This window comes from Peromyscus eremicus, chromosome 4 (assembly GCF_949786415.1).
Source record: "Peromyscus eremicus chromosome 4, PerEre_H2_v1, whole genome shotgun sequence".
Taxonomy (NCBI): Eukaryota; Metazoa; Chordata; class Mammalia; order Rodentia; family Cricetidae; genus Peromyscus; species Peromyscus eremicus.
In genome coordinates, this window is record NC_081419.1 from 62,164,485 (window position 1) to 62,176,776 (window position 12,292).

The window sequence follows — 12,292 nt, forward strand, 5'->3', positions numbered from 1 at the left end:
CTGTCGTCTCAGTTTTTATTCAACAAAGGCCTGCTGAGCAGCAGGAGACGAACCAGAGCCACCACGTGGACTTGCTAAAACCCAGGCTTGAGCTGCTGGTGCTTGACATTTAGAGGTTTATTTTGTGAAGGAAACAGGAGCTGTGCCATTTCCAAACTATTTTATGAAATGCTGATGCTGGTCTCATGATACTACCCTCTCCCCCTTTACTGTCTTCTATGTCCTGTGACCTCAACTTAGGAACCAAAGACCTCAGTGAATTCAGGAGTCTTCCCCGGTCCAGGTTCCAGGAGCTCAGTCCTCACACATGGCCCTTGATTCCTTCTGAAGTTATACACAGGGTGGTAATCTGACCCACATGGGTTTGTTAGAGTTGTCATATATGGGGTTCTGTGGGGGGGGCAAAGATGGAGATTGGTGAGTAAGAGCACAAGTGGGGTGGGCAGAGAGACCAGGAAAGACTTCAGATTCCTGCTGATGCCATTTCAATCCATCAGACAGGGCTTGGTGACATGATTGTCACTCAGTGACTGAGAGATGCCTTCACTGTCCCCTTTTGACCTTGTTGGCAAGAAATCTACTCCACCAACCACTGTTGGAGATGTTGTCACAGTCCCCAGAATCATAGGAAAATAGACCTGACTGGTTCTGTGTCTTCATGACAAGATAGAGAAACTTGTTTAGGCTACAAAGCAAGCTGATCATTCAGGCTGCAGCTGGGATGTCAAAGACCTCCACGAGGCCTCCACAGGCTATGCTCTCTTGAGCTTCCAGTTGCCATGTGTTCTCTGCAGTCTTGCCCAGCTTACCTCCCTTTGTGGTGCTCATCAGACCCCCACTGCGTGGTCTTTACTCACCCGTTACCCCCTCACCTCTAGCAAGTGCAGGGGATCAGAGACATGGTCTGAATTGTGCTCAGAGCCTCACACGCATGCAGTCTGCCACTTGCTGAATTAATAGGCAAGAGGGGATTGGAGCTCATCATCCTGGGTCTCAGGCTGGTGCACTGTTTCTGTCTTTGCCGTCCTGGAGCCCAGGGAGCCTGGAGAGTTTGGAAGAGGGCCAAGAAGTTGGAAATAGTACCAAATGGTGGAATGAGATGGGGCAGGAGCTGTTGTTAGCAGGGATGGGGTGGGGTGGGGTGGGGTGAGATTTGGCTTTAATTGCTGCAGTGGACCATTTGGTTTTGGTCCGATAAGGAGTGGGGCTGGGGTGGTACTGCAGTTCTGTGGCCGAAGACAATAACGGTGCAATATAGGACTGAGGTGGGTAGCCAAGTTTCAGCTAGGTCTGCGCCCCCTCCCCTCAGACAACAAGCCAGCTGTGAGGGACACAGCTGTGACTGACTCTTGGGGAGGACAGAGAGAGAGAGAGAGAGAGAGAGAGAGAGAGAGAGAGAGAGAGAGAGAGAGAGAGAGAGAGAAAGCCCTGTTGCCCTGGGTGAGTTCCCAAGCTGTGGAGTTCAAAGCAGACCTGTGAAGTCAGAGGCTGGAGCAGCGAGCTGGGAGGGAGGGGGTGAGAAGTCAGTGAGGGGCAAAGAAAGGCTATCCTTCCACTTTGATGTCCCAGCACAGAGCTGGAGCCAGGTCTGGGTGGGGTCCCAGCAGATGGCTTCAGCTTTCCTCTTCAACTCAAAGCTTTAGAGAGAGCCAATTAAGCACACTTTCCTGTCCTTTGGCCAGGATGTTTTTCTAGGTCCCTACGACATGACTGCGTGAGTCCAGGGCACATACAACTCCACTACATACACATAAGCAACTCTTCTGTATGCAGAAGTGTGTATCCAGTGCGCACTCCTACCCCACTACATACAAGAAATCATATTCCCCTACACACATAGATGTGTATGCCTATTGCACATGCAAGTAAGCACACCCCTGTGAACACATGAGCTCACACACTCAGTGCCATTCATATCTGAAGTCTGTTCACAAGTATCCCTAGACATAACATCTAAGTGGCCTCACACTAAGTACACATGACACTGTTCGTCTCAGTGCAGTGCAGGCTCTTTCTGTTTTCTGTGTCAGGAGTCAGCCTGTGGGCAAGGTTGGGGAGGACTTCCGAACCCCTGACCCTAGAATTCTCACTCTCTCAGCAGTGTTCACTCTTCTCAAAGAGTGTGGAACAGGTCTAAGGCACTTTTCTGCCAAGAGGTGTTTCTCTTTGACTCATCACAATACCTGGCAGAAATTACCCAGGAGAGAGAAGTCCCCTAGGAAACCTGCTCATTTCTCTCCTGGGCTAGCTAGCCCTGGGAACTCTGGCTAACAACCCCCGTCTTAGCTTTTGCTTTACCAGATGGCTGCAAGTAGATTATTTTGAATCAGTTTTGCAAAAAGTTGCCCTTGCTGTTATAATAGAATGCCCTGGGGTGAAGACTCAAGTTGTTATCACCCCCTAAGCACATTCCTAATGCTTCAATTCAACAGATATTTATTAGTGGCTAAGCAGAGAGGTTGGATGGTGAACAGCTAACTGTCCCAGGGCTGGGGTATGTGTAGTTTACGGGCAGCCCCTGAGTCCTGGAGCACACAAGGCTCAGTTCTGATTACCAATCTTGCATCCTCTATAATGGATAGTGAAATGGGAGACAGGGATGGATCAGCTCCAAGCTGGGTGAGGAGTGAGTCTGACCATCAGTGTTGGGATCACTTAGGCCACCTGGCTCCAGCTGGCTCTAGACTGGGGGTTGGGTTTTATCAGTACTTCACCACTCCAGGCAGAGATCATTAGCCCCTGCCCCATCCCTGGCTCCCAATTCCCTCCCCTTTCAGAGAATTAAAGAAATGCATCCATATTCTCTCTCATGGAGAACGCTGGGCTTGCATCTGGCTTGGAATCCAAGCAGGACAGCTGGGAGAGGTAGACAAGAAGTTGATTTCAAGGATATTGAATGCCTCTATGCTTCCCTCCCTCTGTGTCCTCAGTTGCCCAGGGCTGCTTCTGGATCTTTCTGGAAGAAAGAAGGAAATATGTATGTGACTGCTAGTGGTGTCAGAATCATTCTTTCTCCTGGAATGACTACAGCAGGGGTCTTTACTCTCTATCCTGATCTGATATGAGAAAATTGCCCCCCAGCACAACCCTAAGGTCACTCCTGATAGGCAAATAGATCTGAAGTGGCTGAAGGTTAACTATTTCTCTCAATCACACACCATTCTGCCACCTGTTCAGAAGAAGCGAGTGGGCCTGTGTCCTGTGAGGCTGATGAAGCCCCAGATCCAGGCGAAACTGAGTGTGGTGACTCCCATTCTGTCGAATGTCAAGGTTCTGGAGGCAGAGTCTTGTTATCTCTTCTTTTTCTTTTTTTAAAAATTTTATTTATTTATTTATTTATTTATTTATTTATTTATTTTTACAGACAGCTGCCATGTGGTTATCTTTTCAATTAGCACAGCCAACCAGGTGTTTTCTCTGTCAATGGCAGATACATAAATTACAGCCATCCTAGCATCCTGCATATCTCTATAATGCTCAACATGTGACAATTCCAATTTTAAGAGGTCAAAGGCCTTTCTTTAGTGGGTGGGTGAACTGGATGCTTTACCTCCTTTGTGTCTCAGTTTTCTCATCTTTCAGCTGAGGCTAAATGAGAGCATATATTTCCTAAGGCCTGTGTGAGTGTGAATTTGCTTGTGTGTGGGTGGTATATGTGCATGGGCATAGGTGTGTGTGTGTGTGTGTGTGTGTGTGTGTGTGTGTGTGTGTGATGCATGTGCATGTACATATGTGTGTGCCAGTGTGCTCATCTGTGCATACCGAGGCCAGAGTTTGATGTTACAAGGGTTTTCTCAATAGTTTCTCCACTTTATTTTTTGATTAGGGTCTGTCATTGAACTTAGACCTGACTGCTTTGGATAGACTGGCTGGCTAGTGAGGCCCCAGGATCTCCCTGTCTCTGCTCCATCTAGGACTGATTTACAGATTCCTGTTGTCTTTCCTATTTTTATGGGGATGCTGGGGATTGCTGGGGATATGAACTTGGGCCCCCCATGAGGTCTCCCCAGCCTACTCCTCACATTGTTTTGATGACTGAAAGAGACAATAAAACACAGAAGAATGCCTGGCACTCAGCGGGTGAACAATGTATAGTGCTCATGAGACCTAGACAGGCCTGTAATTATTGCTGCTTGTAGCTAAAGGTCAAGAGAGGCCCCTAGGACTTTTCTTATCTTTTCCCCGTTCATCTTTCCTGTGATTCTCCATTGCATGCTAAGACTCTGGCCATGGTTGTTTTTACTTTTTCTTTCTTTGCATTTTATCTTCTGGCTTCCTTGTCTGTATATCTTCTTTGTGCTTCTTCTACTTCCCATTCTCAGGAAGCTCCTCCTACTCAAAACCTACCAACTGGAGATGCTAGGATCTGTTTTATTGGTCTTGTTTTATGTCTTGATATGGGTGTTAATGGGCTCGACCTAATGCATCTTCAGTTTCTGCCTCTCAAGTGCTGGGATTATAGGCATGTGCCACCATGCCTGGCCCCTAGTCTACCTTTCTTTTAAAAAAATGGAACTAAGTCCCCATGATAATCAATCTGGAAAGTTCTGATAAACATTCAGAATTAGACATTGTCTTGAAAAATCTTGAGGTATGGTTAACACTGGTCCACATTACTGCAGAGACCAGAGATCAGAACTGAGGAGGCCTCCTGTCTTATTTTATTTTATTTGAGACAAAATCTCACTGTATTGCCCAGGTTATTCCTGAACTTTTGCATGCAAGTGATCCTCTTGCCTCAGCTTCTAAAGTAGCTGGAACTACAGCAGGTATGCACATTGTCTGCCCAGTTTTCTTTGACAGACAGACTCCAGTTTGTCAGTCTAACTCTGTTATCACAAACTTTGCCCAAATACGTGCTTCATTTGTTCATGCAGGTATCTGAATTTGGGGGTTTCAACTTGAAGATCCCTGTGGGATCATTACTGACAAACCTCCTTCCAGGAAGTGGCTGTCAGACTTGTAAGTCCTTTGCCATGGATAGCTACCATTTACCAAGTTTTGGCCCACTTCATTCTAGCCCAACTTCCCCCCCCCCTCTCTCCCTCCCTCTCTCCCTCCGTCCCTCCCTCTTTCCCTCCCTCCGTCCCACATCTTCTCTCTCCCTCCCCCTTTCTCCTTTCCTGTCTTCCAACCCCCTACTCCACTGTGGGGAGGGTTGGAATCCAGGGCCTCACACTCTACCATTAAGCTAAGCTTGTAATCTTCCTGGCCAAATTCAGGTAGCTTCCCTCACTCTTGGGGGGTGAGGTAGAAAGGATGCTCTTAAAAAAAAAATCTTATCTTGTGCATCCTTCCTCTTCCTGAAGAGGTCCTGGTGAAGGAGCCAGATGGTTGGTGACTACAACATCTGCTCAGGGGCTGTTTCTTTTTCTGTGTGCTCCTCTAACTCAACTTCCTGACCCTATGTGGTGTTAGGAAACCTCCTGGCCCATGGATATTGGTAAGAACCCGAGGACTGAGCCGAGCTGGTGTTCTTACCACATAGTAATCTGCACATTTACTCTTCTCTTTGTCTGACTCCTTTCCTAATTAGTCCATTTACTTATTCAGCCAACAATCAGAGATCCCTGATGACATGCTAGAACTGTGTTCCATGTGTGCTTAGAGAAGGAGAAATAAACAACCAAGCACAACAAAATTTACCCCGTGACCTTTGGTAAGACACTTACCCTAAGCCTCAATTTCCCCATAGAGTTCATGATTTGGCCAGCAGTCATTTTGTCCCGGTTTCCTTCAACTTGTGACTCTGTCACGAACTTTCTATCACCTCCATCAGCAAATTACAAACTGTGGTCTGCCAGCAGTTTATAAACTGTAGAGAAATTTCATTATGCTTTTGTCTGCAAAATACCAAAGTTCTCAGTAAGAGGGTTGGAGCCAAGGCGTAGAGAGGAATGAAGTGCAGAGTCCCAGTGTCTCATCTGGGTGGGGGTGGGGTAGGAGTTCAGGGTCACCAGGGACCGTCCAGATGCTGGGACCCCCCTGTGAAATATCACACCCTCTCTGCCCCATGCTTGTCCCGGATTCAGGTCAAACTGGATTTCAATCTGCATAATTTGCCCCAGTTAGAAGGGCCGGGAGTGGGTGAGAACAGGAGGGTGCATGCTGAGGAGGGGATAGCTACCCTGAAAGGCAGGCATGGGGGGGGGCATAGGAAACCAGAGTAAAGGGTGGAGGCTGGTGGCAGCTAGAGAGAGGAGGTGGGGCCAGGAGGAGCAGCAGGCTTGCAAAGCACAGATAATTGTCAGCCCAGCACAGTAGGGGTCAATTTAGTCTACTTACCCAGTGGCAAGAAGAAGAGGAAAAAAAAAAGTGGGCTGTAACTTAAAGATCTTAAGACTCACTAGAAAGGGAGGGGTTGTCCTGGAGGTGGGAGGAGGGAGTGTGGAGTTTAGGAGGAGACAGGGACTCAGGAGGGTGCAAGGAAGTGTCTTAGCGGAGCTGGGGTGGGACAGGGAAGGTACAGAGAAGCTGCCGGAGAAGCACATCCTGCTAGGTCTGAGTTTCCAGAGGGGCTTGTTCTGCATGCCGGCAAGGGCACCCTCAGACCTTCTCTTGCCTTGAGGGCACTAGCTGAGTTGGTGATTCAGCTCTGGAGCTGGTGCCCCTGGGACCCGCTGCCTACCTTCACTCCCTTCACCAGTATGGAAGATGATAGTTACAGCTACTATGGGGCCGACAACCAGTCTGAGTGTGAGTACGAAGACTGGCAGTCCTCTGGGGCTCTCATCCCTGCCATCTACATCCTGGTCTTCCTTCTAGGCACCACCGGCAATGGCCTGGTGCTCTGGACCGTGTTTCGGAACAGCCGGGAAAAGAGACGCTCCGCTGACATCTTCATTGCCAGCCTGGCCGTGGCTGACCTGACCTTTGTGGTGACTTTGCCACTGTGGGCCACCTATACCTACCGGGGATTTGACTGGCCCTTTGGAACCTTCGCTTGCAAGCTCAGCAGCTACCTCATCTTCGTCAACATGTATGCCAGTGTCTTTTGCCTCACCGGCCTCAGCTTCGACCGATACCTGGCTATTGTCAGGCCAGTGGCCAATGCCCGACTTAGGCTGAGGGTCAGCGGGGCTGTGGCCACAGCGGTCCTCTGGGTGCTGGCTGCCCTTTTGGCTGTGCCTGTGATGGTGTTCCGTTCCACCGCTAACGTGGAAAACAGCACCAAGGTCCAGTGCTACATGGACTACTCCATGGTGGCTACCTCAAACTCAGAGTGGGCCTGGGAGGTGGGCCTTGGGGTGTCATCTACCGCCGTAGGCTTTGTGGTGCCCTTCACCATCATGCTGACGTGTTACTTCTTCATTGCCCAAACCATCGCTGGCCATTTCCGTAAGGAGCGCATCGAGGGCCTGCGGAAGCGGCGCCGACTCCTCAGCATCATCGTGGTACTGGTGGTGACTTTCGCCCTGTGCTGGATGCCCTACCACCTGGTGAAGACGCTCTACATGCTGGGGAACTTGCTGCACTGGCCCTGTGACTTTGACAGCTTCCTCATGAATGTCTTTCCCTATTGCACGTGCATCAGCTACGTCAACAGCTGCCTCAATCCCTTTCTCTACGCCTTTTTTGACCCTCGATTTCGCCAAGCCTGCACCTCCATGCTCTGCTGTGGTCAGAGCAGGTGCAAAGGCACCCCTCACAGCAGCAGCGGGGAGAAGTCAGCCAGTTATTCTTCTGGGCACAGCCAGGGTCCTGGCCCCAACATGGGAAAGGGAGGAGAGCAGATGCATGAGAAATCCATTCCCTATAGTCAAGAGACCCTTGTGGACTAGGACTGGGACCAGAGAGAAGCCTGGTGCCTTGGGTCTGACCCAGACTTTACCCTCATGCTCTGAGAACCAGGTAGCACGGCTGTACCTCCTCCCTGATCCCTGGCTTCTTTCCCTGTTCCCTGCCTCCAAGCTCTGTCTTGCTCCCCCGCTTCACAGAAGTTTGTGGTTTAGCAGGAAGAGATGGAGCCTTGCAAACAGACTTGTCCTCAGCTGTTCAATATTCCTGAGGCTGACCTTGCACAAGTCTCCCATCCTCTCTAAGCCTCAGTTTCTCTGTTTGTATTAAATGGGGGAAAGTTATATGGACCCTAAAACGTTGACGTATGAGTTCTGGCTTAATTTGTCTCCTTGTTCTCTTTTCTCGGCTCTCTAGCCCGCTTTCCCCTCTTTTCCCTTTCTGTTTTCGCTGCTGCAGAGCTCTTTTGCTGTTGCTTACTCACTTTCTAGATCTAACTCTCTCTCTTCTAGAGGATTTCTCCTCCCTCAATCCCTCCTTTACCTTCCTACCCACACCCCCACCGCTCTTTTCCTGCTGGGCTCCTAACTGTTAAGAATGCTGAAGCTTGAAGGATAACCCTTTGAGTTCTTCTCCTATTTCCTGAGAGCCAGCTGGGCAGGGTGGGCTGTGTGTGTGTAGGCAAAGAATTAGTGTTTCAGTCCCCAGAGCCAGGAGCTCTGGATGGATCTTCCCAAAAGTTGCATCACTTCACTGTTGGTCCAGACACCAGGGCTAGACTGGCTTTTGAATAGAGATTTCCCTTTGGCAGAATCTCTGTGTTGCTTAGTAGATAATGCATCCTCCCAACAAGCCAGCTTTCTTTCCTGCTTGTTTATAATTGACTGTGAGAATTCCAAGGCAAGAGGACTGAGGACGCTGTGGACTGTTCTGTTCCGATGAGGGGGGAGTTGGGAAGGGAAAACAGAGAAAGAGGAGTCAGAGGGGAATCTGTATTTAGTCTGTATGCTGCTTAGCTCCCCTCCCCCATCCTCATCCATCCACCTCCTACAGAACTGTGAACTGTAGAGCAGATCTTTCTCCTGTCTCCTTCCTCACCCCCCTGCCTCCTGAAGTTTTCCATAGCTGTTGGTGCTACTTGGCACCAAGAGTCACTTGGTTGGGTAAGGCTGTTTGCTTTTTGTTTATGTGGGTATATATAAACGTGAGCACACACACACACACACACACACACACACACACACACGAGTATCATATGAACTTCATGGATGAAGGAACTTAGATGAACCTCCACTTATTCCCCTGCACCTCTGCAGGTCTTGCAAACCACTTAGAGAAGAATGGACATGTGAAGGAAATGTAGAATAGATATGAGTTCACCCCCACTGGATTTGGGGAACTCTGACGGCTGGTCCGTATTTAGGAAAGAAGTCTGTGTTTGTGCTAGGCTTTCTGTAGGGAGCTGTTTCCTCAGTAGCAACTGGTCCTAAGGCTGGAGAAGTCCAGAGCTGGGTTCCAGCTCCTCTCCCCCAGTTCTATAGTGGGAAGAAGAGACTCATGGATTATAGCACGGCCCTTCTCCCATGTCCCATACCTGCTTTGGAGTTATTTCTCACCACTCTTACTTTCTTCAGGGTCTATGGTTCTTTTCCTAAGAAGGCCACTTTCTTGCTACAGGATGAAAGATACAGGGTGAGCTTTTGTTCTCCTCCCTAAGAGGACTGAGCCTCTTGGCTTACCTTGCGGGTTGGAGGGGGGCGGTATGGTGGGGGAAAGAGTGACTGGAGCAGTTGTGGGGGTCTCAAGGACAAAATTGATAGTGGGGCCCTTGTGAGCTGGAAATGGGTGTGCATATTCCGGGTTTTGTTCTTGGAGGGCTCTGGAAACCAAGGACAAGACATGAGCCACGGAAACAGGAAGAGCCTGGCTTGATGCAGTTGGACCTTCTCTGGCACAAACCCTGCTCCTGGAGCAGAAGGGAGTGGTGGTAAGATCACAGCTCCTCTCAGCTGAGTCTCTGCATGCCTCAGGCCAGAAACTTCCACACAGCTGCTTTCTCTGCCCAGGGCCACCCTCAAAGCAGCCAGCACAGGCTGCAGGAGGCAGGAAACTCAACCACGGCATGGGACAGACAGCAGCAGAGGCTGCTTCTTCTCCCCACTCTCACCCCTTCTTCAGAACGTGCTCTATTCTGATCTTGTTAGTCACTGTCGTTCATCAAATAAAACTGTTTTGGGTAGCGTCTGTGTCCAAAGCCTCTTCATTTGAAAGTGTCTTGACAGAAGTGCAGGAGCCTGCAGTTTGTGAATGTTTCAGTAGAGGGGAGAGGGCACATTGCGGGGGTGGGGGGTGGGAGGGCGGGGTGGTGGTGGTGGTGAGTAGGAGCCAAAGAGGGAGAATGGAGTGGGAAACTGGAAAGGGGCCTTAGAGGAGATGGAGAAGCAGGCACCAGGAAAGGGAAAAGATGGGGGCTGGGAAATGAAAGGGCATAGCTAAGCCTCATGCTCTAAAAGCCACAGAACAAATGGCCTCACATTTTGGAGACTAGAGCACAGGTATTTCTGTGGGGGAAAAAATAACAGCAACTATCTACTCTCTCTGTCCATCTGCTCCCCCCCCCCCCGTTTATGACTATCTCCACTGACTCATTCATTCATACCTCTATTAATTCGTTATCACTTGCTGATGGATTCATGCACTACCACCAGTTTAAGTCAGACATTTGAAGATCTGTTCTCCAACTGGAGCCACTCTGATAATTTTAAAAATGCCAGTTCCTGGATGTCATTCCAGACCTATGGAGTCTGAATCTCTTGCACCCACTGTAGGTGTTTACAGGCACTAAAAACAGCCCAGGTGGTCTCTGAGGGAAGATCTGGCCTAGGGATACCTCATCCAGATGAAGTATTCCTGAATTAAGGCAGGCACACAGACAAGATAGTTGAGACCAAGACAACTGGGCTCTGGAGGAAGAAGAGGCTGGAGTGATCTTCGTGGGGAAAATATTAGGTTTTAGATATTCTTTAAAGAAGGCCTCATTGGGGCCAATAATTTTGCAGGTGACATCAGAGAGAGAGAGATGGAGAGAGAGAGAGAGAGAGAGAGAGAGAGAGAGAGAGAGAGAGAGAGAGAGAGAGAGAGAGACTATATTATCAAAGAGCTCATATTTATACAGTTTTACAAGTGTGTTAAGAATTTTCCAGGCATTATCTCATTTAATCCTTGCAACCTTCCTCTGAGAAAGGCATTTGTGCCTCACTTTGCTGATAAGAAATCTGAGACACAGAGATTATCAAAATCTCCTGACTGTGGTCACATATCAACTATGAGGAAGAGCCAGGCCTAGAGACATGAATCTAATCCACAGCTCACACTCTTGACCGTGGAATGCTGCTGCTTCCCCTGAAGCACAGATGAGGCAGCACCAGATGGTTGGGGAGGAAAATGTAATCTCATCTGTGAGATGCCAGGCACACGTGGAGACTGGGCAGAATAGGAACTGCCAGGGGATGGTGGTGAAGATACTCAGGAGAGAGAGACAGATGGGGAGACACAGAGAAACAGACGAGAGAGGAGATGTGGAAGAGACGGTAGCAGAGACAGAGCAAGGAGAGAACACATGGGAGAGAGAGAGAGAGAGGGGGGGGGAGCAGAAGGACAGAGAGAGCACAGGGAGAGGGGGGCATGAGAAAGAGCTGCACAATGATGACAAGGCATCCACTTTTCTTCTTCAAAAGAAAAATCCATCAGGAATTTACGGCTATAACAAGGAGCTGAGTTTTTTCCTTTAATATAGGTTGTCTAGAACATAATTATAAAATTATAATGAAAATTACAAAATTACAGAGCACTCAATAGCTGAGTTGTCCACACCCACCTTGCTTTGTTTACGCACCACCAGGGACTCTGCTGGGTAGGGTTAGTGAGCCGACTGCTGGGGCTCACAGAGACAGTGCAGTGAGTACTGACAGCCAGAGAAGTCTACTCTGAGCGATGGAAGGCACACAGTGTGCCCAGAGCACTTCTCACGGGAGGCTTCAGAATGAGTCTCGGCAGGGCAACAGGGGAGATGTCAGAGCGTCCCAAGAACCTGCTGTGTGGAGTGTGGTTGGTGAGCTGTTAGTGGTGGAATGTTTGGGCAGAAGAAATTCCCAGGGATAATGCAGAGTACAGACCCTCTGAGGAGCTGGAAAGAGCCTGCATCCTTGCTTCTTACAGGACCACTCCAAGTCTGGGAGGTGGGCTGGCCAATCCCAGAGAAAAACTTGTCTGAATTTCAAAGCATGGATTCAAGAACGGTTGGGAGCTATGACTAAATCTGGGTCTTTATATGAATTGAGGATGGGGTCGGACACTTAAAAAATGTTTGTTTTAATGACTTGAGGCTTTGTCTGTTCTTGCTGACATGAGCTGTCTTCTTCTAGTCATTTACCAGGAGACATTAACCAAGGACTTTGGAATTCTAGACCCTCACTCTGGGATTGTTGGAAAGAAATTCTAAGACAGATCCCTTGGCAAAATCCTCACCCCCAGAAGCCAGGGTGAAATCCAGGAT

General features: G+C 49.0%; 1 protein-coding gene across 1 annotated transcript; it reads left to right on the forward strand.

The window, feature by feature from the left end:
- Positions 1 to 6,251: 6,251 nt before the first annotated feature.
- Aplnr (apelin receptor) lies at positions 6,252 to 9,835 on the forward strand. The gene has a single exon (XM_059259230.1). The coding sequence runs from the start codon at positions 6,648 to 6,650 to the stop codon at positions 7,779 to 7,781; it is 1,134 nt and encodes a 377-aa protein (XP_059115213.1). The 5' UTR covers positions 6,252 to 6,647; the 3' UTR covers positions 7,782 to 9,835.
- The last annotated feature ends 2,457 nt before the right edge of the window (positions 9,836 to 12,292 follow it).

What these genes read in the sequence shown, in the direction of transcription:
- Aplnr (XM_059259230.1), top strand. Translation starts at nt 6,648, where the DNA reads ATGGAAGATGATAGTTACAGCTACTATGGGGCCGACAACCAGTCTGAG.